A 27,282-nucleotide genomic window follows, 5' to 3' on the forward strand; every position below is an offset into this window, starting at 1 on the left:
TTTGAGAAACCATATGGAGTGGAAGCCTTGGCTGACCGTGTTCCTCATAAGCAGTTCTCAACGAGGAGGGTTTAAATGAGATATTCAGCATGGTTGGAGCTTGCAATGCAGGTGGAGATGGCCGGGACACAGAGGCTCCCGGAGCCACATGGGTGCATGTGAAGCGGCAGTGAGCAGTGAGTGAACACAGCAGAGCCAACGGTATGGAAGTGCACAGAAATATGGTACAGGGCAGGAAGCAAGAGGGAAAACAGTCTGGCGAAGGAGTCCAATGGGGCTTTTCACCCTGATGAAATGGTGACTTAGCACAGACAGAGGCCACCAATCAAATTCCTGGTTTGACCACCTTGCCTGAGATGTCCATCACATAAAAAAAATATGCATTATTTAAGAAAGGCAAACCGTTACCACGTTTCACAAAGTGGAAGTGGAACAATGACTTTACTATTTGCGGATCCAAACTACTGGGTGAAATGAATCACTCAGTGAGCTAATAATGAGAACCCTGATGTTTCCCATGGAGCAGCTGATGCTAAACATTAATTTAGTTATTTACCCCCAAACATTGCATTAAGCAAATAAACTATTTGGAAGTGACACATTTGGGGAAAACAGAAGAGATAATTAAAGAGAGGACACAAAAGTTGAAATTTGTTGGCAGCACAGGAAGAAAGAAATTGATGCATCAAGGAAGCAGGGACGGGGGGACTTGCATACATTTTAAAAAGCTATATTAGTTCTTTCTTTCTATGAAATGATATAAATATTAATAAAGAAACTGTAACAAAGGAAAACTGTAAAAACAAAAAATTAAAAGTAGTGACACTGAAATAGGTCGGAGCAAAGTACATTATCATTACCAGGAATGTATAGAAGATTGGGCTCCTGGAGACAAACTTTAAAATAGAACAGTGTGTGCAAAGTTGGTGAGGCTACTAGGTTTGCTCCCAAAGACACAAAGGAAGCCCTGCTCTGATACATGGAAATTTTCAAATACCTTTCACCATCAGTTATGCATGTAGACTCTACTGAGAGTGAGAGGCAAGATGAGAGGATGGCCAGTTCCTCAAAGTGCCTCAAGGTTATTTGTAAAAAGAAGCAAACGTGACTGAAACACAGCCACAGAACTCTGGAATTTTACTCTCCCTTTGGCATGGAGGTTTTCTCCCACCTGCAGGAGCACCCATTTGTTTAGCTGTCTAATGAGTGCCATTGCACTTCTCACACCAGTCTTTTGGATCTCAGCTAAAATGTATTCTGGTCTAGAGAGCCCAGAATTGTAAAAATGAATTATCTTAAGAGGCTGTTTGTTTTAAATAAAACAAAAAGAATGTTAAACACATGTCAGTGTAGAAGGCACGAGGCTTCCGCAATGATTACAAAAGATTAATCTTGTTTCTTTAAGATAAAAAGAGTGTGTAAAATAAGAAGGAGCTCCCATAGGTGTGGCTGATTTTTCACAGTTATGAAGCCTTCTTCCTCAGAAGGAGCTGGTGACAAGAGAATACACAAGAAGATAGTGATCTTCATTACAAAGCCACTTGAAACACTTAGGAAGCTCTATTTAAGAAATTTTAAAAGATATCAGGTCATAGATTTTCAAACTGGAAAAAAACAGTTCATAGAAATAAAGGATCTTACTCAAAATCATTGTCTTATCATAATCTAAAGTACAATTTGGGGGGAAGAATTTCTTAATTTAGTTATTAATACATTAATAATTCTTCTAAGAAATAATGCAATTCAACCAAAGAAAAAGTTCTTTACATTCATGAAATTTTCATGTTAGCAAAATGAGCTCAAATCATGCTGGAGTTCACAAAAAGTCCTTAACCCTCAAAATAACAGCAACAAAAATATATCAACACTGGAAAATCCTTACCTATTAATTTCTCCTCAATATCAATCTAAGGTAACAGTTATGTTACAACCAAAAATAGTATAAAATATAAGCTGTTACTTCAAATGGATATTAATGACATTTCAAAGAGTAATGATACCTCATACATTTTCTTTAAATATTAGCTCCATGAAGGGTAGGTTAATCCACTAAAGAGAAAAACTTAAGAGTTCAATATAACATAAAATTGAAATTATTAAAGTACGCAAACTATTTCATTTTAGGTCAGATAAACAGATATGAAAATAAATAATATTTACTTGGAATTAATGGGGAATTGTTCCAGTTTGCTAATGCTGCCTGTTATGTAAAATACCAGGGGGTTAATTTGGTTACAAAGTTACAGTCTTAAAGCCATAAAGTATCCATGGTAAGGCATCAACAAAGGGTACTTTCACTGGAGAAAGGCCATTGGCATCTGGAAAACCTCTGATAGCTGGGAAGGCACATGGCTGGTGTCTGCTTGCTCCCAGGTTGTGTTTCAAAATGGCGCTCTCCAAAGCGTTACTCTTGGGGCGTTTTGTCCTGTCTTAGCTGCAGGTGCTTTTCAAAATATCACTTTCAGTTGCTCTGAGGTCCTTCTGTTTGTGAGTTCTGTTTATAGGACTTCAGAGAACTAATCAAAACCCACCTTGAATGGGCAGGGCCAGATTTCCATGGAAACATTCAATCAAGAGGTCACACCCTAATCAAAAGTGTCACTCCCAGTTGGGTGGATCACATCTCCATGGAAACACTCAACCAGAAGGTTCCAACCTAATCAACACTAATAACGTCTGCCCCCACAAGAATCCATCAAAGAATATGGCGTTTGGGGGAACATAATACATCCAAACTGGCACAAGAATAAAATTTAGATTAGACTCCACAGACAATATTTCATCACACAATTCAAATAATCTAGTATATGTCATAATAGTCAACATCATTCTGAAGCTCAACACCTTCCCCTCTCATTCCAACCAGGTCCATTCATCCTCATGATTTCCCCTTCCCTTCTCTCCACCCAATAAAATCCCTGCTCCCTCAAGTTGGATTTCCAAAGATTGAGAAAAGACCTTCTCAGAAGAGGAGGGTCAGTCAAATATAAAATGCAATATAAATTATAAAGAGCTGAGCATTTTATCAGTTTATCTTCACTATGATATTTGCATCAAGCACACACCATGGAGAACAAATCTAAATGAATATTTTCCATATAATTTAGTAAAATATTTAGTGTAGCTCAGGGAAAAAAATTTTAGAAGTAGGCTAGAATAATCCCTAACTTTTGTAATTGATACTTTCACATCCACCATCTCATTTAACCCTCCCAACACTCCTGAGAGATGGGTGCTGCCACTCCCCACCCCGCAGGCAAGGGCTGCTAGAATATATTGTATGAAAAGGAGAAGGGATTAACAGAAGGGTGCAGGAGTGTGCTTGGGTGCATCCAATGGGGATGGGTAGAGTCTAAATTTGAGCATGTGTCCTTCAGTTGGGGCTGCCTCCGAGACTGTTTGCAAATGGAACAAGCTCTAATAAAGTAGCTAATGATGGCAGTGCACTGCTGGGCTAGAATTGTATGTTCCAACCCTAGAGGAACTCTATGCCAGGGGAGGGTCAACGGTACAGCCACTCTGACAAATACAGCCAGAATGCTAAGCTACAGCTTGAAAGCTGTCCAAGTGCAGTCCTTGGGGCAGGGGGCACTGGCAGTAGGGGAGGGAGCACAGGGCAGAGGAATTTGAAAACAGCTAATTAGGCAAGTGGCAGTTTACAGAAGGCAGCCATTCAAGAAAGAGTGAGGGCTGGTTGTGGGGAAGGGGGACCCCAAAGAAAGGTGAAATCCCTTAAGTTGAATGGGCGGTTCAGAAGTGATAAGTCAATTGTGAGACTGTGCAGGTGCCACCAGCTCTCCCACCCCCACCCCAAATCAAGTGGGAACAAAGGGCTCTCTGAGACACCAGCTTTCAACAATTCAGCTTGCTCACAATTCCTGGAGAAAGTGGACAAAAGGGTCAAAGACAATACTGCCCTTCAGAGCACTGAAGTTTTGGTCAGGACTGAGACACAAGTCTCTGGATTCCAAAGCCTATGCTTTTTCCAAGTTGAATGATATTGGAAACATCTGACAAACCAAATTTGATAATATGTAGGTTCTGAGAGCTAGAATTAGGATTATGTGGGCAAAATCCTCTATCTCAGTCTCTAAAAAGTAAACCAAGGTGGGGTTGAATCAGACAAGGTGTTGAGCTGATTTCCATAACTCACCAATGAAGTAATTGTGCCCCAAGGCAAGCATCTCCTCCAAGAGGACAAGGGCCCCCGGAGCCTGGAGGAGGGTCACACTCCGTCCATCGATGAGGGAACACTGTTGGAATCCTGGGGCTGTCACCTTCCATAACAAAATCAGAGAAGCAGCGGCATCTTGCCGAATTCTGAAAATAGGAATGATGTCAAGAGAGTCCCTTTCAGAAAAACTCATCTTAGAACCAGTCCATCAAATTAAAAATCTAAAATGGTTATGATTTTCTCACATATCTATCTCCCACTTATTCAAAATAATAGCACAATTATTAATAGATAGCTCACCTTTGGGTAACAATTTTAATAAATATTAAAAGGGTACATGGAGTTCTTTTAAACACAAAATCCTTCCAAATCCATGAAAAGTCCTGCTTAAATCTGTTATCAGTATGTACCACCGAGCTCAACACAGCCAAAATAAACAAAAGTGTGTCACTCTCATGCTTGAAGCCTCCACTGGGTGCTTCTTGTTTTCAAGATAAAATCCAAGGTCCTGAGACTGCCACGGAAGGCCAGGCAAGCCCATCCCAAGCTCACTTCTCAGCCTCAGACCCCAGGTGTCCACCCCTGCCACCCAAAGTTCCAGCCACAAAGAGCAACTGGCCAGTCCCCAGTTATTTCCCAGCTCTCAGCCTTTGCATCCTCATTCCCCACCTGGAAAACATGCCATCCTTTTTGGCTTGGCACATGAATTACCTCTTCCCTGACCTGCCCCCTGCCCCCTGCCCCCGCCCTGGCTTCCCCGCCAACCACCCCCACCCCCACCACCCCCACACACACACCTTCTCAGTGCTCCTGAGAAGGGGTCTCTGCCTCAGTCGGGTCAGGGTCAGGGTCTGCGCACACAACTGCCCCACCCCCATCCCCAGTGCAGAGTCCTTAGCTCGCAGCAGGGGGCTCAATCAAAGTTTGGAAAAGGATTGCATTCATGACTAAATGAAAATGTAAGGGGCTAGTACCTCCCACAAGTGAATTCGGGGTGGGCCAGAGATCATTTGGCACTCCCATCTCACTCAACCCGGTTCAGACTCTGCTATTTCTCACCAGTCCTGTAGCCAAAGAAGGTCTTAAAAGACCTTCAGGTTTGTTGAGAGGAAGAAAACAAAAGCATTTAAAGGAATAGAAGATAAAAGCTCTTAGGAAAGGCTTACGAAGGTAAGACAATAGGAGCTAGATGAGAGGGCTGGGAGGTGGTTTCATAAAGTAATGCTCTGCGTTTCCCTAAACCCAGCTCTGGACGGCGGGGGTTTATCGGCAGCGTGAACGGTGCAACGCTTAGGAGAGGGGTCCCCCTGCCGGCAGAACTCGAACCCGCCTCAGAGGCCACACCTCTCTCCCTAAGGAACCAGTCCTCTCTGCCCCCAAGGAATCTGCTGCCCTCTGACTCTTTCTCCCCTGTCAGCGTGGGTTCAAGGCTGATGAGTGAGGGGGTGGCAGGGATACTGTAACAAAGTCCCTGTCTCAAACATTTTCAGAGACCCCACTGTTTAGAAGTCAAGGTGGGCAAAAATGACCCTGTGTAGATGGAAGAAGCCCACGGCATCCACCGACCCCCTTAAAAGGGAGCTGATGTGGCAAGCCAGTTAACTGGAGCCCCATGTCCCCCGGTCTTCCAAAATCCCCAAGAAGGGGCACAAATACCCATTCGGTTGTCTGGGGGAGGAGGGTGGGAGTGGAAGGGTTAATGGCCACAGAAAAGGTGGCCGGTGGGAGTTGGCAAACAGGTCTAGGATACTCTAAGGCTGGCTGCACCCATACTGGCCAGGGCAGGCTGCTTCGTGAGCAACATGTCCTGCTCACAGCAGATGCTGAGCCAACACTAATTTCCTTTTGCCTCTTCCTCACTGGGGACAATGGGTAGTGTGCCATTTGAAAGAGCTCCAGCTTAAAATGAAACAAAACACTGTCTTCTCAGCTGCCTGTTTCTAAAGAGAAAATTGCAATACTTTGAATTTAAATTGGGGGTAAATTATGCAATTTAACCAATGACCCATGAAAATCTTAGGAGGCCAAATGATTTTGGAAGCAAAAGTCATTTGGGAGGTGACAGATCCTAGGTCTTATCTAAGCCTCAGGATTTCTGGCCTCACACTGCACTCATCCAACCCAACTTCCCAATTCCATATTTCAAGCCTTATGTTGATCATAACTGTAAAATTCTCTCCTCTGGCTTTTAAATGGCATACACCACGTCCACAAGTCAACTCCTTGCATGATTCTCGCTGGACTGAACAGTCACAGGCTAGCTACACGCAAAGGCACAGCACAGCATGTGGTTCATGGTGTCAAACTAGACATTTTTTAACTGAGAATGTTCTTACTTTACTGAGGCATTCTGTGGCACTTCAAAGGATACCAAGCGGCCACCAGCAGAGCTGTTAGAACTGGCATTCCCACAGGCAATATCTGGGATCACCTGGGGGAGAAAAAAAAGACTAGTTACTTGGATCAATCACAGTACAAGGTAATACTATGATGCAGAATTCCTTTCCACAAAGCAAGGAAGGGGATGGAGAGAAGACAAGTAAAACCTTAGGAACTCAAAAGAAAATGAAACCCGTGCCATTTGATTTTCCAAAATGCAAAAAATTTCCTGAAAACAGTCTACGAATCCCCAGGATTGCTAAAGTTGATAAATAGGATATTGCAGGAAAGGAAACAGGCTTTCTTTCACACACTGGCCTCTTTCCTTTAACCAGCAGTCTTGGGCCTGCTACATGCTCCACCTGGTGGCATGGAAGGACAAGGTGCTTAGAGGACAAGGATTAGCTCACAAGTGGCGGGTGTCAACCTTCCTGACTAGGAGACCGAGCCTTCCCAACTTACAGCAGACAAGATGCATATGGTCTAAATGACCCTTCTCCTGCAGGTCTCAGGAATACAGGCTGAGACTGGGGGCTGGGAGCGTAGCCCTCTTTTCCTGTGGAACATGCCTTCATTTTTTAAGTATGTTCCCGAAAGTATTACACTGAGGTATATAAAAAGCGCAACAGGGGAAAACAAAATAAAACAGAAAGTATATTGTGAACACTGGCGCATACTCTAACCAAGTGCTCCTGACCAACTTATAACTGTCCTCTCTTGACAGTCAAGATAAAGGGGCATTAAAGCTCTCATCAGCACTGAATTAACCAAAAACAACACAAAAATGATTAGCATTTTCACCCCATACCCAACACTTAGAACTTACTGTCCAGAATGCCCTATGGCCAAGTGCTAAGGATAAAGCCCACTACTGATATCCAAAGACATGAGTCCAACTGCTTAATTTGTGTAATGGACAACTGTTACATAACTTTTAGTCCTACAAGGCTCCAAACAGGCTACATATTTCCAAAGAAGCATCTTTGAAGTATCACGAAAAGGGGAAGCCCAAACATATTCACATGTCTTGTCCGGCACTTTTAACCTGCTTCTTGAACAGCTTAAGAAATAACAGCATGGCAGGAAGTTGAGGCATTTTTCACACTTACAAGGGTGAAAACACATGTCTTTAAATAAATAGGTTTAAATGTCTGGATGGGGAGAAATTTGCTTTAACGGACACTTCCTTGATAAACTGGAAACCAAATCTAGTTCATAGTCAAGAAGTGAGTCATCCAGCAAAGGGGTATTAAAATCATAACTTCAAAGCATTTATTAAAAGTCTGAAATCAGAACAAGTTCACAGTTTTTTTAGGTAGGCTAAAAACATTACCTTGCAGTCTAGATGTGACCTTCATAAACTGTGTGGTAATGAAAAAAATAAGTGGGTCAACTGATTAGAATTACCCAGGAAAAGAAGAAATGCTGCATATCTTTCATAAAACAATAACGGAAATTTCCAGACATATTCCTAGGCCCTAATACACACTACTCAAAGTTCCATGAGTTTTCTCACATAACCTCTGAAGTGTGTGGCAATATATAACCACAGGTTATATGGATAACTACATACACGAAGTATAAGCTATGGAATGGAATTACATGCTATCAGTGTGGCCTCCAACTAATAATTTGGGTTTGTTCCCCAAATGTTTCAACTAATAAATTTACTATTTTATTCAACTTTTAGGGTTCTGCTGAGAAAGCCTAAGAACCAGGCTTTTTTGATAAGCCAGAAAATGCAGCAAGCTAAACCTAGATTGGACAAGTTTCAACAAAAATCATTTGCTACTGCCAAAATAAATAAAATATGAAAGAATCATTCCCAAATATATTCTTAAAATATTTTTTAAATTAATGATAGTTTCTCAGATATTTGCAAACTGATATTCCTAGCAGCATCATTCACATTTGCCAACAGGTGGAAGCAACCGAAGTGTACAACAAATGAATAAACAAAAGGAAAAACAAAGGGTGGTCTATCCGTACAATGGAATATTATTCAGCCATAAAAAGGAATGAAGTTCTGATACATGCAACAACATAGATAAACCTTGAAGACATCATGTTGAGTGAAACAGGCCAGACACAAAAGGACAAATACTGTATGATATCTCTAATATGAAATAATTAGAATATGCAAATTCACAGAGTCAGAAACTAGAATATAGGTTATCAGGAACCAAGGTGGAGTAGGAAATGGGGAATTAATGCTTAATTGGTAGAGTTTCTGTCTAGGATGATAGAAAAGTTTTAGTAATGGATGGTGGTGATGGTCGCACAAGACTGTGAATATAATTAACATCACAGAACTGTATTTTTGGAAGTGGTTAAAATGGAACTTTTACACTGTATATATGTTTTCACAATAAAAAAAATTAATGATGGTTTCCTTTTTCAAATCCCACTGAGTGTTGCAAGATAGAATCTAAACAGCAACAAAAAATAATAGTTGAACATAATATTCCATGAAGGAAAATTAGGTCAACACTTGAAAGTCTTGTGATATGGTCATTTATATGACTCTGCATTGAACTGTCTGCCTCAAAAATCTAAGAGAGCTCACTGAAGATTATCTCACAGAAATGTACATGGATATCTTTCCAGAAAATAAGGTCTTTCATTTTCTTTTCTGGTTTACTCTTTTCATGCTCACAAAGCAACTACAAATGAAATGCCTTGTTGGTGTAGCCAAGAAACTGCCCAGACACAGGTGTGAGTCACAATAAGGTCAGACACAGTGTTTTGGTCAATGGGGAACTTAAAGACCTTCCATTTTTATCGCTGATCTTAGAGCCACTGGAATTATTTTAACCTTTCTGGTTTCTTACGTTAAAAATATATGGAATAAGACATCCTCACCTCCACTTGGTCCCATTTCATTTCTACAACTTTCTGCCCTGTTTTCGGCTGCCACGTGGGTAAGGGCACGGTTGCTTGCGAGCGGGGCAGCATTATGTCGGGCTCCTGGGTGGTGGGTGCAGGCTGAAGCTGCCGGGGCACCCCGGACTCGGTCCAGCCCGAGGCGGGGAGGCCAGCAAGCGCCTGCTCACAGTTTGCACCTCCATAGCCTTCGCTGCAGACGCAGAGGAAGCCGGCGTCGCTGCTGCTACAGTTGCCACGGTGACAAGGATTGCTGGCGCAAGGATCCACAACAAGCTGAAACGAGACCATAAATGGGCCCATTATTCCCTCCTAAGAAAAGTGGGGCCCTGGCTGGGAAAGGAGGTCGCCTTCTCAGAGCTGCTGCGCTGATGGAAACGCTATTCCCATGGGACACACATTCTTTACTTGTGCTGTGAGGGGAAAAAGATTCCCAAGCTCTCCCCACCATTTAACCCTAGCACAGAAAACAAGCGGCCAGCAATGAAACATGCAGTGGAGAAGAGCCCCTCTAAACGTAAAACCCTGAATTATGTATATTTCAGGAACGTGTTTTTAGGGGAATTTTCCAAGGCAAAAATAGGTCAAACTGAGGGTCATCAGGAAAATGCAAGTTTGATATTTTTAGCTGCCCATCTTGCAAATGATATTGCAGATCTAAATTGGAATCTCATTTTTCACAGCCTGGGCCTTCACAGGGTGGTTTTCCTAGTGAGAAGTGACTACCTGTTTTATTTCCCCTGCACATGTGCTCACCCATGCCCCCCAATTTTCTGCCTAATCAACAACTCTTCATAAGGTATTAGTTAAAACTCAAGATGATCAGTTTCCAAGACAAATGATAGAGAAGAGCATAATGGTGACTTAAATTAGGCAGAACTGTATGCAGTTTTTTTACTTCATTATTTTGGAAGGTGATTACAGAGAAGCATGACTCCACCAGATATGGAAGATGAAAATTCAGTCGTATGTCTATAAAATGTGTTCAGGCTCTAAGAAAAGTATTTATCTCTGAGTCCGGTGCTGCTAACCACTGAATCTCCATTTGTTCTAACTTGGAGAGACTCTGCAAATCAGTGTGGAAAGATCACCTGCTTCTCTTGAGACACCTCAAGGCTGCAGTCACGTTCTCAATTTTATTCAATCATAATTTATTTCCACAATAACGGAAAATTAGACCTCTACCTGATAAACCCCTGGCTTCTCAAGGCTGATTGTAAAATGGAAATCAGTAAAGAATCTACTACAGAAAAATGGGACCCTGAGTCTCTCTTGTGGAAATGAGCCTCACACACATAAACCCGCATGATAGAATTCTGCCTGGAAAATGGCTACTCATTCAGCTAAATTATCCCCATAAAACAATTTCCAGCAAACTCCTTAAGGAATATTAAGGGATCTTGGATTGATTATAATGAAGCTTCAAAAAAACCCACATTGCTAATTCTATGCCATAATAGTCACAGAATCTCAGATAAGAGTAGATTACTTAGTATCTGGAGAGAATAGTTAAAATGTAAATAATTTAAAATATTTACAATCTTTGTCAACTCAAAAGACAATCCAAAGTCTTTCCACAGCAGATAAGGCCCTCCCGGCTCTGACACCTCACCTCTGCCCTGGGGCCCTCCCTCTCCGCTCCTCCACATGACCCCCCACTCTACCAACCCACTCCCACCTCAGGGCCCTTGCACGTGTGGCCCTTTCTCGGGAATGCTTTCTCCCCCAGACGTTGCTTGGCTCACTAGCAAATTTCTTTAGCTTCTCTACTCAAATGTCACTTTCCTGACCTAAAAACTAAATTAAGCTCTTTTTTTATTCTCCCACAAAAATGTGAGCTCCACGAGTGCCAGGATCTTATCTGTTGTGCACGTGGCTCTATCCCCAGCACGTCCAAGGACACAGAATGCACGGTTGTGACTAAGAATAAGCTGTTCAAAGAAACTAAGATAGTTCGATTGATCAATTGATCGATACGCGCAATGAGGGAGGGATGTGAATTACTTGTTTAGTCATGATACTGTCAGCTTATTTCTGACTTTTGGTGGAAGGCTTTGTGGGGTGGGTGAAGAATTATTTGACTGGATGGAGAAAACTTAATTAGCTAGGATAAAGGGGACCTTTATAGTCATGTTTCTGAAATCAACTTTTAAAACATCTGAGGTTGACCTAGTCACTTTTAACATGTGCATGTCATTAAGACAGACTTTAATTCTGGAACTCCAAACTGCCATTGTACAACTTAGAGACTAATGTTACTGAGGCAAAGATCAGCTCTGACAGTCAGGGTCCCAGTGGCTTCAGCTCCATCGCCACAGCTCCCCGCTGCCTGAGGCCAGTTATCACAGGGGCAGAAGGCTCCTCAAAGAGGCACCAAGGGCAGCATAAATGGACCCCTCCTCTAGGGAAATAACTCAAAGCATGTGGCCCCACCCTGCACAAGGGAAGGGCTTCCAGGCGTGATACCTATTGCTCAGCCTAGGGTGGCCATTTGGAGTTTCCAAAGAACCTCACCATATGGCATCTCATTTTTCCCTCACGACAACCCTAAAAGAGGTCAAGATTTTTCTGAATCCATTTCACGGTTGGGAAATGGATGGGCAGTGGTGTTGAAGGATCCATCTCAATTTTCACAGCCACTGAGGGAGGCAGGACTACAGCCCTCTCTCCTGACTTCCATCCCAGAGATCTTCCCACAACACAGAGCCGCAACTTTAATTATCTGTGGTGGACTGAATTACGTGCCCCAAAGAAAGATGTGTGCCTAATTTAAAGCATGTTCCTGTGGGTGTGAGCCATTTGTATATAATATATTTGTAGTGAGTCAGGGAGCGGACACATTTGTGAATAGCATCTTTGAAGATCCTATTTAGGTGTGGCCTAATTGAATGAGAGGGAGCCTTCACCCATATGACTGGAGGCCTTATGAAGAGAGGAAGTTCAGACATAGCAAAGGAGTCAAAAGCCAGAAGTCAGAGCAACTAGTAGAACAGACATGAGGAGAAAGGGATCTCTATGTGATGGGAGGCAGAGATGCAATCAAGGAGCCCCAAGGATTGCAGTAAGCCAGTATCAGGATGCTACACACTCCAGGAAGAGAGCGTGGCTTTGCCAGTGCCTTGACTTTGGACTTCTTGCATCTTTAATCAAGTGCTAACAAATGCTTGTTTTTTTGTTTTGTTTTTTTTTAACCAACCCATTGTGTGTTGCCAGCAGCCCTGGCAAACGAAGGCAATATCAGATTATTATCATTCCAAAAAAAAACTCCTGTGGGCAAGGCAATAGATAAGAATTATATTTCTGTAAGCCACAGAAAATAAGTACAGATTAAATGCCAGCCAATTAAGACTACGTTAAACAATTTTTTAGAATAAAAAGTATAACAATAATGCTCAACAAATATTGGTCGATGGCATACTGTGTGTTAGGAACTATACCAGATCTGTGAATAAAATGCTATGAAAAACACAGCATCTGCCTCTGCAGAGTTTACCTAGTATTAGTAACCTAGTATTAGCACTAAGAACAAAAAAAACAAAAATAGTACCACCTGCCATTCATTGACTACTGATAGTGTGCCCACCACTGCATTTAGCATCTTACCTTTCTTACTTTAGTTCATCCTTACAACAACCTTGCAAAGTAAGTACATTTATTAACTCTAATTACAGATGAGGAAACTGTGGGTTAGCAGCCTTAAGCAAATGACCTAACTTTACTCCGAGTGAAAGCCAAAGTCTTCCTAAGCCCTACGGGATCTGCCTCTTCCTCTCCGGTCTCTCTGACCTCATCTCCCACTGCTCCCTTCACCTGGCTCTTGCCACATGATCTCCCCACTGGTCCTCCAGCTCTCCAGGCACCCTCCCGCCTCAGGACCTTTGCACTGGCTAGTTGCCCTGCCTGGAACACCCCTTCTCTCATGAGTCTTTGCTCAAATGCCATCTTCTCAGGAGGACTTCTCTGAACACCCCAGTTATCAGTGCAGAGGACACTCTCAGCCTTCTTTCCCTGCATTATTTTTTCCTCAAATACCTATCACCTTCTAACATACCTTTTTCAAGTTATTTATTATATGCATTTTCTATCTCCCCCTTACTAGAATCTAAGCCCTGTGCGATCAGATTTCTTTTTCCATTTTGTTTACTTGAGCCTACCCAGCCCTGTGAAGTGTCTGGCACATGGGAGCTGCTGAAGCAGCAGGGCGGGAAGGCAGCCCAGGTGGTGCTGGACCCTGTGGAGTAGACCACTAGGTAAAATATGTGACAATAGTCATGTAGAACAGAATCAGGACCCAACCTGGCTCGGATCCAGGATTTGGGAATGTAAATCAAGGAGGAGCCTTCTGCTCATGCCTACAATGATTTTATAGTTATTAAATAACATTAAAGGGCGGTATATTCATTGTTTCACCAACAATAACTACCTGCCATTATATTTTCTACCACTTCCAACTATTCTCATTAAAACACATACACATTTTATCAGTTTTAACTGCATAACAGCAAATAAAAGATAAAATATAATCACTGACCCTTAATTAAAGTCCTGGCATCATAAATAATTAAAGTCCTGTTTTTCTATACAACTTACTGAGTTCTTTTTAAGTTTGTATTTTAGCCCACAGGAGAAAAGTACTGTTGTAGAGGTCACTGCCACCCTTGAATCCCATTAAGTTTGAACTATCAGCAGGAAGAAATCAAACTGCTAAAACACATAATGAGGCAAAATATCATAATTAACAGACCTGACTTTGGGGATACTCAAAAGTTAAGAGGCAATATTTTCTTGGTCATAATTCTGAGCTTCTAATGATGGGGAAAAAAATGATTGAGCTTTTGTTAACACCAGCTATAAGAAATAGTAGAAAGAAAGCCCACGGATTAATGGCTCATTTATTATATGCTCTGTTAGTTACATCATATTAATTCATCTACTTAAGCCAAATTTGTTCACATCATACGACTTGCCCAAAACTGTTCTTGTCATGTTTTATTTAGATTTTCAACCTATGTCTAAAATTTGTATCACAACCCATAGCATTTATGAGGAATGGCACAGGATGAGATGAGAGGTCAGATCCGAGAGACGGTTCTCGCCAACCCATGACTTGGGTTCAAAGACGGTGGCAATGGTGACTTGAGCTGTGGCTGGTTTTCCTTTCTTAAACTATCAGTTGCCCATGGTTTGGTAATTCCCATGCCCTCTGCAGCACATGATCAGAAAGTTGAGAGGTCAAACTTAAAATAGAAATAAAGTTATCACGCCTATATATGTATATTTCACAACAAAAAAATATGATTTAAAAAAAAAGAAATAAAGGAGACCCCTTCACAGGAAGAGTCAAAGATAAGCAGTAAGACAAAGTTACTAGGATTTCTCTTCAAAATGTAGCTTGTGACTACCTGTACCTGGCTTACCTGGGTGACAGGGGCCTGGGAAGATGCACACATAACAAGCATCCCAGGTGATCCTTCTACACCAGTTTAGAGAATCTGCGGACTTGTTCCCATTTCTCCTGTACTTTTTTACAGAAAACGCAACAGAGCTGATCAGTAATTCATATGACATGTATCGAGTACCTGTGATGTGCCAGTTAGGGCCTAGAAGATGGGTCAAGATGATGAATAAAGCCCAGTCCTGACCTTAAAGAGCTTGCAGTCTAACAGGGGAGTCAGACACATTAAAATGGACTTGCACCAAGCAGACTGATTTTCAAGTAATACCCTGCTTATACCATACATGTGTTGACAATTATGATTATTTGTTTGATTGAATTAAAGTCCTTTTTTTCCCTTTTTTTAGAAGAGCAGTTGTCGGTATACAGAAAAATCATGCAAAAGGTACAGAGTTCCCACATATTCCTCCTGACACACACACACAGTTTTCCCTAGCATTGAACGTTTTGCATTAATAGGGTACATTTGTTACAAGTGATGAACCATTTATTATAATTACATTATTAACTACAGTCCATAGTTCACATTAGAGTTCTCTTTGTGTTGCACAGCTTTATGTTTGCTTGTTTTCCTTTTATTCTAGTAACATATATACAATGCAAAAATCTCCCATTTTAACCACTTTTAAGTACAATTCTGTTTTGTTAATTACATTCACAATGTTGTGCTACTATCTCCAAAACTTTTCCATCACCCCAAACAGAAGCCGTGTACCAATTAAGCATTAACTCCCATTCCCCTATTGAGGTAAAGTCCCTTTTTTAACATTAAAGTAACTTAAAGATTGTGATGCTGAGAGGGAGAAAGGGTTTGATAACTGCAGGTGTGAAATGAGCAGATGACAAGCAGGTCTCGGTGCCAGTCTCCTTGGGAACAACAATGGCAGCTCTCAACAAAACGAAGGCAGCAGCTCTGGATGCTTCCTGGCAGGAGGCAGGAGCCTGGGAATTTTCTGATGCAAAAGGGAACAGGCTGAGCACCGGCTTCCTGGAGGCCAGCCTGTTCTGCACAGGTGGTCGAGAAACCTGCACGCTTACCTGCACTGGGCCACACGTTCCTTGTGGATTAAGTGAGGGTCCTGGGATAGAACATCTCAAGCTCTCCTCCAGCTCTGGGAATTGAGACTCTATTAATGACGACTCAGCTCTCACTGGCATTTATTTCATAAGTTCCAGAGAAGAACACAGCAGACCAGAGGTCACCTCCCTCCCATAGTTATTGCCGTGCTCAGTGGGCAAAGTCACCCTCAGGAATGGGGCACATGTTTGAGGAAGCTGAACGCAGCGAAGCCCAGGTGGAGAGCCTGCATTCCAACCCATGGCCCTAAAAATACAGTGGACTCGTGGCACGTACAGAGCAGCGAGGAGTAAGATGTAGGCACAAAGGAGAAACCACTAAAGGGAAAGGTGCAGGTGACAATGAGAAATAAGTAGAATGGACTGTGGAAAGCCGCCTCCCGAATCGGGCCTAGCGTATGCGCTGCAGCCTGCTCTAGAGTTACCCCCGCCCATCGAGTGAGCCAAGATGGCGCCTGCATCCTGTTTCCGCATAGTGACGCATGTATCCGCCACCCGCTCCTACCAATCGAAATCCTGTATACGCGATACTAGCCTAGAAGCTTATTGGTTGTTAATTGTGTATAAAAGGTCTTACCCGGACGGGGTAGGGTGAGACAGCCCACAAGGAGCCGTGCCTGACGGCCACATCGAGGCTGCTCTCCCACGAGGCGCCATGCCCCGTGTGGGAACCAGTAACACAGAATGTTCATCTAGCTGTAGTAAAGGGCTTGCTTTCACAACTGCCGTGTGGTTCGAGTCGTGATTCATGACCAGGTTAGTTCGCGCAGTCTGCATCTCTCTCTCTCCTTCCCTGTTTCCCCTCGCCGGCCGGGAACCGGGGACCGAGCGGGGCAGCGCCGGACAAGTGGTGGCCCGTACGGGGAAGCTCCTCCTCCTGCCTCGCTCTCGACGGTCCCTCTGTGAGGAGAGCAGCGCTGCGCGTTGAGCTTACGGCGGACTTCCCGCGCCTGATCAACGCGAGAAGGTGAGTGCGTCTTATTACATGATAGTTAGGGCCCGTGGGTTTTCAGGTGACCCCGGGGGACTCGGAAGAGCTCTCCGAGTGACTGAAGTATAGTGCCGACTGCAATCATGGGGCAGTCCGGAAGTTCACCTCTCTTAGCTCCCTTAAAGAACCTTTTGAAACAACGGGGTATCTCGGTCAGGAAAAGCTCCCTTCAGCGTTTTCTTGATGATGTTGATACTTTTGCCCCTTGGTTTGCCTGCACCGGCAGCCTTAGCCTACCCTCTTGGATGAAGCTCGGTCGCGACATAGACCGAGCGCGCCAGACGGGCGTGTGTATGGACCCGATTCTAGTACCCGTATGGGAGACCGTCCGTGCGGTCCTTGAACTAGAATCGGCTACCGGCCTAAGCCCGTCCTCTGTCTTGCAAGAAGCACGGTGCGCGCTCCAAGAAACCCAGTCAGTTTCGTCAGCGGACGGCTCCTGTAAGGGCAAACCGCCGGAGTCCAGTGACTCTGACTCAGAGTCAGATAGCGATACTGACGAGAAGGCGGAAGCATCCCCGCTAATTGAGTGGGAGGAGCCTCCCGCCACACCCGTGCGGCCTTCCGCCCCGCCAATGTCTACCGCTGCACCCCCAGGGACACCCCAGCTCCCAACTGACGCCTTGGGCGGTCCCACCAAAGGACCTTGCCGAGAGCTCCCTCTAGTGGCCATGCCCAGTAAATGTAATTATCCTTTGCTGCCAGACCCGGAAACCCCGATGGGTCGGTCAGGGGAGGGGCAACCTTTGCCGTACCCCCCGCCCGAGTATACAGGCCCTCAGGACCCTTTGCCATTAGGTAGTGGTGGGAGACATTTCTGGAGATGGAACCCTTTCACAACATTTAGACCTTTTGGCATGCTGGGTGGCTACCAGCCACTTGAGCCGCAGCCAGTCTCAGAAATGTACCCGGTTATTATCAATCCCCAAGGTGGCAATCGGCACGAATCATATGATTACAAACTATTGAGGGAATTGAGGCAGGCCGTCCATCAGTATGGCCCCAATGCCCCTTATACCTTGAACATGATCGAGAACCTCTCTGCTCTAAATCATACACCCGCAGATATTTTTCAGCTAGCCCGTGCTTGCTTGCCGTCAGGCCGATTCATAGATTGGAAAGCATGGTTTGAGGAGTTAGCTGAAGAGCAGGCCGCAAGGAATGCGGCGGGGAGACGTGGCGGGTGGAATGCTGACATGCTGTTGGGGAGAGGCGCCCATGCCCAGAACCAAACGGGTTTCCCACAAGAGGTCTATGCCCAGATCTTCCGCTGTTTTGTGGGTGCCTGGAAAAAGCTAACAGGTGAGGGAGAGGCTCAGGCCTCACTCAGCAATATACACCAAGGCCCCACAGAACCATTTGCGGATTTTGTAGCCAGGATGCAAACCGCAGCTGAGAGAATCTTCTCAGATCCAGGAGTAGCAGAGACTGTGGTTAAGCAAATGATTTTTGAGCAGTGCAACAAGGAGTGCAAAGTTATCCTGGCACAAAACAGAGCAAAAAATTTGACAGAGTGGGTCAGGCTCTGTAGAGATGCTGGCAGCCCTTTAACTAATGCAGGTCTAGCTGCCATGCTAGCCAGCTCCCTACAGGTGGCTACAAAAAGCCCGAGAACCTTAGGGGCAAAGTCTAACGGGTGCTATGGCTGTGGCCAATCAGGGCACTTTAAGAGAGATTGTCCCAATAGACGTCAACCCCCTGCCACTCAACGGTTTGGTGAACCAGGTGCAGCAACCAGGCCGTGTGGCCGTTGCCACAAAGGCCCCCACCGCGCAGAAGACTGTAAATCGGTTTTCGATGCGCAGGGTAGACGCCTCTCTGGCCGCCCCGAGCAGATTCCAAAAAACGGGAAGAGGGGGTCCGCCCTTTCGACGGACCCCCTTGCATGCCATTCGACAACACAGGATCCGATCAAATTCGTGCGTCCCCCGGCTCAGCAGGACTGGACCTCTGTGCCACCTCCAGACTCGTACTAACCCCCTCCATGGGTGTCCAGTTAGTAGGGACCTCCTTCAAGGGGCCCTTACCGGCTGGTACTGTAGGGCTCATATTGGGAAGAGCATCCACGGCCCTGAAAGGATTAACAGTTATACCAGGACTTGTAGATTCAGATTTCACAGGCCGTGCCCAAGTTATGGTTCAATCTCAGCGGGGCACCTTAGTCATTGCAGAAGGTGATAAGCTGGCGCAGCTCCTGCTCTTACCCAGCTTACATGCAGTCTTTCCAAGCAGAATCAGACAGAGAGGGGAAAAAGGGTTCGGATCCAGTGGAGCGATTTTTGAGGGACTCCATATGTCCCTGGAGTCTCGACCTATGCTAACCATTAAGGTGCAAGGCAGATCTTTCTTGGGCCTGCTCGATACAGGGGCCGATCGGTCTATCATAAGACAAGAATGGCCCCCCACCTGGCCAACGAGCAGGGCGGAAGAGCCCATTAGAGGAATAGGCCAAATTTCAGCGCCCATGCTCAGTGCAGCTGCCCTTCATTGGGCCGATGAAGAAGGACACCAAGGCAGTTTCCAGCCTTATGTATTAGCCCTGCCTGTGTCTTTGTGGGGAAGAGACATTCTGACCCAAATGGACGTTACTTTAATTAGCGGCTACTCCCCAACCTCTAAGCGACTGCTAAAAGAAATGGGGTATACCCCCGGCAAGGGTTTAGGAGCTTCACTGCACGGACGTGCGGAGCCTATACAAGCTGCCCCCAAGTCTGACAGACGAGGCTTGGGTTTTTCATAGGGGCCACTGAGGAGAGATTCCCACCCACACCTATAAAACTAAAATGGAAAACCGAGGCTCCGGTGTGGGTGCCTCAGTGGCCCTTGCCACAGGAAAAACTTGCAGCGTTGCACGCCCTAGTATCAGAACAACTAGAAAAGGGCCATATCGCCCCTTCCACGTCACCGTGGAACACCCCTATATTCGTAATAAAAAAGAAATCTGGTAAATGGAGACTGCTACATGATCTAAGAGCTATTAACGATTGCATGGAGCCTTTAGGGCCCGTTCAGATGGGACTGCCCCTCCTCTCGGCATTACCGGAGCACTGGTCGATTTTCATCATAGATCTGAAAGATTGCTTCTTTTCTATTCCGCTCCACCCTGAAGACACCCCTAAGTTTGCCTTTACTGTGCCCTCTAGTAATCAAGAGGAGCCCTGTCAACGCTTTGAATGGACAGTCCTGCCCCAAGGCATGGCTAATAGTCCTACCACGTGCAGCTGCTCGAGATATTGTCCGAGCCTGCAACAATTGTGCAGAGCAGAGAGCAGTCCCCTCGGTTGGGGTCAACCCTAGGGGTCTCACCCCAGGGGATACTTGGCAGATGGATGTCACTCATCATTCAGAGTATGGTAAGATCAAGTACTTACATGTGTCGGTGGACACATGCTCCCAAGTTTTATTTGCCTCTGCTGAACCAGGAGAAAGAGTCTCCCACGTCATTGCACACTGCCTTGCTGCATGGGCAGCTTGGGGTAAGCCAAAGACGTTAAAGACGGATAACGGGCCTGCCTACACTAGTAAATCCTTCCAAAAATTTTGTGACAACATGGATGTCCAATTAAAACATGGCATCCCCTATAACCCTCAGGGGCAAGGAATCATTGAAAGAGCGCACAGATCTCTCAAAGACTTGCTTAAAAAACAGAAAGAGGGTATAGGCCACGGCCTGTCCCCAAAAGCTCGACTGTCTGTAGCCTTGCTCACATATAATTTTTTAAACGAAAATTCACAAGGAATGACACCTGCCCTGCAACACACCACCCCGAGTCCTCCGCATAGAGGTCTAGTCCGTTGGAAGGATGTCCTGTCGGGGCAGTGGAAAGGCCCTGACCCGGTGCTCAGCTGGGCCAGAGGCTCTGTTTGTGTTTTTCCCCAGGAACCAGGACGTCAACCAGTGTGGGTTCCGGAAAGACTGGTGAGAACCGTGACATCACCTGAAGAAGCCAAGGAACAGCTGTCAGAAACGCCAACGAATATACAACCTGAACCATTAGACCAAGCCTCCGACCCTGCTGATGATGGCGACGACCGACAAGACGATAATAGTAGGACTGACCACCCCGCGGTTGCCCAAAAAGAGGATCGGTAACTCTGTTCTTTGCTCTCCTATAGCAATCCTTCTAATCTGCCTTTTTCTTTTTAGTGGAACTATATTTCCTCCACAAGCTTCAACGAGTCCTTCCCCCTCACCAATGACACACTGATCCTCTCTTTTGCTAACCTCTCTGTCAAGGTTGTCAACACCACAGTTGCGGCGAATGCTACTTGTGAAACTGGTAATGGCGAGTTAAGTAAGGGAGTCTTGCTTGAATTTCTTAACGTTACAGGGAAGAGCCGCCAGTCTTGTGAAGGGATCTTGAGTAAAAAGGAGACTCAAAGGTGCCTTTTCCTTCCAGGGCTTGCTCCTACAGTCTGCAACCGTTCCAAAGACCCGGATGCCTCGCCGCCCCGCTATCCTAGTGTATCGCCCAAGTTATGTCTGGCTCCCCGTCAAGGCAACCGACTGGGTTGGCCCTGTTTCTCAAGTTGTTTCACTTAACAATATCCCCTTCTCTAAGTCTAGGCGTCCAAGAGGCATAAAAGAATGGCTATCGAATGCTGCCAGTGTAGCTTCCTCTTTGTTTGTCCCAACGATCGGGCAGGCTGTGCTACAAGCATGGACAGATCGGCAGCTCGCCATAACGATGGAAACGGTAAATGGCTTGGTCAACCTTACCCGAGACGTGCTACGCCGCCACAATCAGATGCTGAACTTAAATTTCCAGGCCATTCAGAAACTCCAAGCGGAGATAGATGAACTTGGACTGGAAATAGATGGACTCTGGAGAGTGCTTCAGCAAACATGTGACACCCGGTGGCTTACGGTTAAACTCTGTGTCACTCCTGTCAGGGCCAACGTGACCGGAAGCATTTCCAGAGTCTCTGATTGGCTGAAAAGGTCATATTTTCCTGAATTTGTTAATCTCTCCCAACAGGTGGAATCTAGTTTAGACACAATTGGGGGGATCAAGTTAAAACCCGTTAAAGTCGATCTCTCCGGGTTAGGCGAGGTTCTACAGAAACTATTGCACAGTGTTTCTTCCTGGTTCTCTTGGCCCAATTTAACTAATTGGATCCTCATTGCAGTGGGATTATTGGTGGGATTAGTCGTTGTTAAATGTTTGCTAGAACGCCTGTTTCAAGCGCAGCAGCAATTGCGTGTTACCACTATGATGGCTATGACTCCCACCTCTGTTACCCCCGATAGTGACCGATTTATTAACCATACCCCTTCCTGGTCGCCTCAGGTGGGGCGCTTTGGAGCAAAATTTGTAGCGAATCGCATGGCTGTTTCTCGGGTGTAAAAGGCGACACCAGTAGTCATAATTTTGTCTCAGGTGGGTCTCTAGGGCAGAGTCCTAGTTGTGGCCAGACTGGACCCTAGCCATTGCACAGAGACACCTAGTGACACCCCCGACTCTGGTTACTGCTGTTCCTGCCCCCGTCGTTGTTCCCCAGTTGCCAGGCAAAGCACTGCAGGGAGAGTCACGTTGCTTCCAGCTTACGGACTCTCCGGTCTCCATATGACGTGAGCATTCTGGTTGGTGCTAGAGGCTCCGCTGCTGGATGGCTGAGGCCTAGTCCAGACTCCCCAAAGCACCAAAGAGGTTGTGAACCATTTGGGTTCACGGGAGCACGCTCATCACTGGAGACACTGGGTCAAAAATAAATAAGAAAGGGGGAGATGTGGAAAGCCGCCTCCCGAATCGGGCCTAGCGTATGCGCTGCAGCCTGCTCTAGAGTTACCCCCGCCCATCGAGTGAGCCAAGATGGCGCCTGCATCCTGTTTCCGCATAGTGACGCATGTATCCGCCACCCGCTCCTACCAATCGAAATCCTGTATACGCGATACTAGCCTAGAAGCTTATTGGTTGTTAATTGTGTATAAAAGGTCTTACCCGGACGGGGTAGGGTGAGACAGCCCACAAGGAGCCGTGCCTGACGGCCACATCGAGGCTGCTCTCCCACGAGGCGCCGTGCCCCGTGTGGGAACCAGTAACACAGAATGTTCATCTAGCTGTAGTAAAGGGCTTGCTTTCACAACTGCCGTGTGGTTCGAGTCGTGATTCATGACCAGGTTAGTTCGCGCAGTCTGCATCTCTCTCTCTCCTTCCCTGTTTCCCCTCGCCGGCCGGGAACCGGGGACCGAGCGGGGCAGCGCCGGACAATGGACCTTGCTTTCATAATTTGTCTGAGCAGCAGAATCAATTAAGGACTGGTTTTTAAATACAGATTCCCCAGCTCTGAGCTGTTAAACAAAAACTCTGAGGGTGAGACCCAGAAATGTCGTTTTCAAAGTTCCACAAATGATTCCAATGCACCATGTCCAAAGGCCAAAATTTAGAAATTATTGGTATAGGTTAAATCTGGTCTTTTTTTTTTTTTTTTTTTTTTCGGTAAATAAAGTTTCACTGGAATACAATCACACCCAATGGTTCATGTTTTGTTTTTTTTTTTTAATTTAATAAATTTTATTTTGAAATAAATTCAATCTTACAGGAAGAGTTGCAAAAACAGTACAAACCCCATACATAGAACTCCACCATACCCCGAACCCCCTCCTCCGAAACCCCGATCCACCACCTTTAACATCCTGTCACACCACTGTTTCTTTCTTTCCTTCCCTCTCTCCCTCCCTCCCTCCCTCCCTATCTATCATCCATCATCTATTGCTCTGTCTTCCGAACATATGAGAGCAAGCTGCACATATCTTTGAACAAACAATATAATTCACATATACCTTTCCCATGGACAAGAACATTCTTTTATGCACTCTCATTAAGCGCAGCTAAGAAGTTCAACAAATTCAACATTGATACAAAGCTTACATTCTATATTTCCCTTTTTGTGTGTGTGTGTGTCCCATCTGTGTCCCTTTGAGCCTCCTCTCCTCCATCCTCAGATCCCATCCAGGATCATCCTTGGCATTTAATTGTCATCTATTTAGACTTTTTTTTTTTCAATTGTGGAAACATATATATATAGCCTAATTCTTCCCATTCCACCCCACCCCACCCCAGCATTCCATTAGTGGGATTAATCACATTTAGAATGTTGCAATGCTATCACCTTCCCACCATCCATTTCTAGAAGTTTCCCTTCACCCCAAACAGAAACCCTACTCTCATTTTTTAACTCCCCATTGCCCCTTCCCCCACTTCTCAGAACCCCAACTCTACTTTTCATCTCTATGGTCATATTCTCTGATACTTTCTTTGTGTTTACTGTGGGGCTTAAATTTAACCTCTTAAATCTATAACAATCTTGTTTTTCTTTGATACCAACTTAACTTCAATAGGACATGTAAACTATGTTCCTATACTCCATCATTTCCATCATTATATTTACCATGTGATCTTTACTGGAAATCTTTATTTCTTCATGTACTTTCAGTCAATTGTTTAGTGTCCCTTCCTTTCAGCCTGCTCAACTCCCTTTAGCAATTCTTATAGGACTGATTACTGGTGATGAAATCCCTCAGCTTCTGATTATCCAGGAATGTTTTTATCTTCCCCTCATTTTTATCCTCCAGGTGTTTGTGAATTCTCCAAGTCTCTGATGGTTATTGACTTCTATTTGTATTCCATTGTGGTCAGAGAATGTGCTTTGAACAAATTCATTTTTTTTTTTTAATTTATTGAGGCTTGTTTTTATGTTCCAGCATATGGTCCCTTCTGGAGAAAGATCCATGATCACTAGAGAAAAATGTGTGTCCCAGTGACCTGGGATGTAATATTCTATACATGTCTGTTAAAATTGTCTATATCTCTCTCTCCTTTCTTTGTTTCTCTGTCGATAGGGCTCCCTTTAGTATCTGAAGTAGGGCAGGTCTTTTATTAGCAAAATCTCTCAGCATTTGTCTGTGAAAATTTAAGCTCTCCCTCAAATTTGAAGGAGAGTTTTGCTGGATAAAGTATTCTTGGTTGGAAATTTTTCCCTCTCAGGATTTTAAATATGTCATGCCACTGCCTTCTCGCCTCCATGGTGGCTGCTGAGTAGTCACTACTTAGTCTTATATTGTTTCCTTTGTATGTGGTGAATTGCTTTTCTCCTGCTGCTTTCAGAACTTGCTCCTTCTCTTCAGTATTTGACAGTCTGATCAGAATATGTCTCGGAGTGGGTTTATTTGGATTTATTCTATTTGGAGTTCGCTGGGCATTTATGCTTTGTGTATTTATATTGTGTAGAAGGTTGGGGAAGTTTTCCCCAACAATTTCTTTGAATACTCTTTCTAGAACTTTACCCTTCTCTTCCCCTTCTGGGACACCAATGAGTCTTAAATTTGGACGTTTTATTTTATCTATCGTATCCCTGAGATCCATTTTGATTTTTTCGATTTTTTTCCCCATTCTTTCTTTTGTTCTTTCATTTTCTGTTCTGTGGTTCTCGAGGAGGCTGAGTTGTTGTTCAGCTTCCTCTAATCTTGTATTATGAGTATCCAGAGTCTTTTCAATTTGGCCTGCAGTTTCTTTAATTTCCATAAGATCTTCTATTTTTTTATTTACTCTTGCAATTTCTTCTTTATGCTCTTCTAGGGTCTTCTTTATGTCTTTTATATCCTGTGCCATGCTCTTCTTCATGTTCTTTATATCCTGTGCCATACTCTCATTGCCTGTCTGTAGTTCTGATTAATTGCGCCACGTACTGTGTGTCTTCTGATCTTTTGATTTGGGTGTTTTGGTTTGGGTTCTCCATATCATCTGGTTTTATCATATGCTTTAAGATTTTCTCTTGTTTTTGGCCTCTTGGCATTTGCTTTACTTGATCCCTAATTCATCAGAACTGCAGCTTGGTGGTGTACACTTTTTTTATCTAACCAGCAGATGGCGTCCGTGAGTCACCTATTCCCCTCAAGTCAGTTCTCCCCAACTTTGTCTTTGTGGTGTGTGGGGATCTGATTCTTGTGGGGTCCAATTGGTGCACTTAATTTGGGTGTGTTGTCGGTGCTGTCCGCCCTCAATGAGGGGTGTGTGTCTGAGCAGTTAGGGAGAAAGGGCAGCTTTAATAATCAAACCTACCAGGTGTTCCCGGATATAAGGCTGTTCTCTACCGCTGACCCACAAGTCCTTGGTATTGGCGTAGGTTCCCTGGGATTTCCGAGCGGTTCCCCCCTCCCTGCTGTGCTTTTCCAGGACCTCTGCTGAGGGGGGGAGGGCTGTGCCACGTCACAAGTGTGCGCTGGCCTCCAGGGAAGCCCTGGGATGCCGGGCTGTGCAGGAGCATTCCCAGCCCGCTTCAAAGATGACTGAATGGGGCACGTTAACCTCCCCCTTTCCGAACAGCACTGCCCTCCCAGCTCTGAGACAATCAGGCCACTGTCCACGGCCAACAATTTCCCATGGACAAGAACAGTCTTGTCACACTGGGCTTCCCAGCACGACTCTGGGCTGCAGGCCCAGCCCCGGGCAGGAGTGTCCCCCGCCCGCCGGGGAGATGGCTGCAAGGAATGCAGTCCTTTCTCCCTTTGGCTCCGCTTTGCTCCCCTGGGCCTGAGACAGTCAGCAGCGGGTGTGGGAAGGGGTATCCTCCACGCCAGACAGTGAGGCATTAGCCCAGCCCACTCACACCGTGCTTCACTGCACAGCTCTCCCCGTCATATCTGCAGCTGCTCCCGGGCTTTTTTTTTTTTTTTTTTTTAAGAACTAGTCCGTCTCCAAACACCAACCCACTGTTTCCCCACACTGCAGCGTGGCCGAGGAACTCACTCACTTGTTTCAGAATGCAGACTCCTGGTTTCACCAAATGCACTGTCCCTGTAGATTTAGCAGACCTTGTCTGGTTGGTGCTACTCTGGAACTGGTGTTCTGAGTCACTTTCTGGTTTTTATCTAGTATTTTTCATGGAGGTGTTTTTTTGCCCTGTCTCACCTAGCCGCCATCTTAGGTTCTCTCCCAGTTCATGTTTTGATGGTTTTTACATTAGTTCAGCAATGAGTTGTTGCATGCATCAGAAGTTATCCAGCCCACAAAGTCTACAGTTTCTATCATCTAGCCCTTTAGTTCACCAACCCCTGACTTAGATCTAATAGGATCTTCAGGGTTCACCAAAAGAAAAAAACAGGTAGGTGAAATCATCTGGGAAGACTTCAAGGAAGAAGAAAATCTTTCACAGGGCCGTTATATGAAGTCCATAGATATATCACACATATCTTTTCTCTCCACCGAACCCTCTTACTGGGCAGGCAGGCACTGAGTGCTTAAATAACAGAACGGCCTTTGGCAATACAACTTAAGGCATAAAAAGGACAAGACACTCTTTAAAGCATAATTATGTGCAGGA

At 44.9% G+C, this 27,282-nt stretch overlaps 1 protein-coding gene across 1 annotated transcript in view; it reads right to left on the reverse strand.

Annotated features, from left to right (window-relative positions):
• The window catches only part of DNER (delta/notch like EGF repeat containing), a 381,612-nt gene that overhangs the window by 222,167 nt on the left and 132,163 nt on the right, over window positions 1–27,282 (reverse strand). The window contains exons 2-4 of the mRNA XM_037850346.1: window positions 9,416–9,712; window positions 6,511–6,605; window positions 4,154–4,320 (exon numbers count right to left, since the gene is read on the reverse strand). Of these exons, the coding sequence (XP_037706274.1) occupies window positions 4,154–4,320; window positions 6,511–6,605; window positions 9,416–9,712 (559 nt within the window). The remainder of the gene's footprint in view (window positions 1–4,153; window positions 4,321–6,510; window positions 6,606–9,415; window positions 9,713–27,282) is intronic.

The sequence above is a fragment of the Choloepus didactylus genome, chromosome 9 (genome assembly GCF_015220235.1).
Source record: "Choloepus didactylus isolate mChoDid1 chromosome 9, mChoDid1.pri, whole genome shotgun sequence".
In the NCBI taxonomy this organism is placed as follows: Eukaryota; Metazoa; Chordata; class Mammalia; order Pilosa; family Megalonychidae; genus Choloepus; species Choloepus didactylus.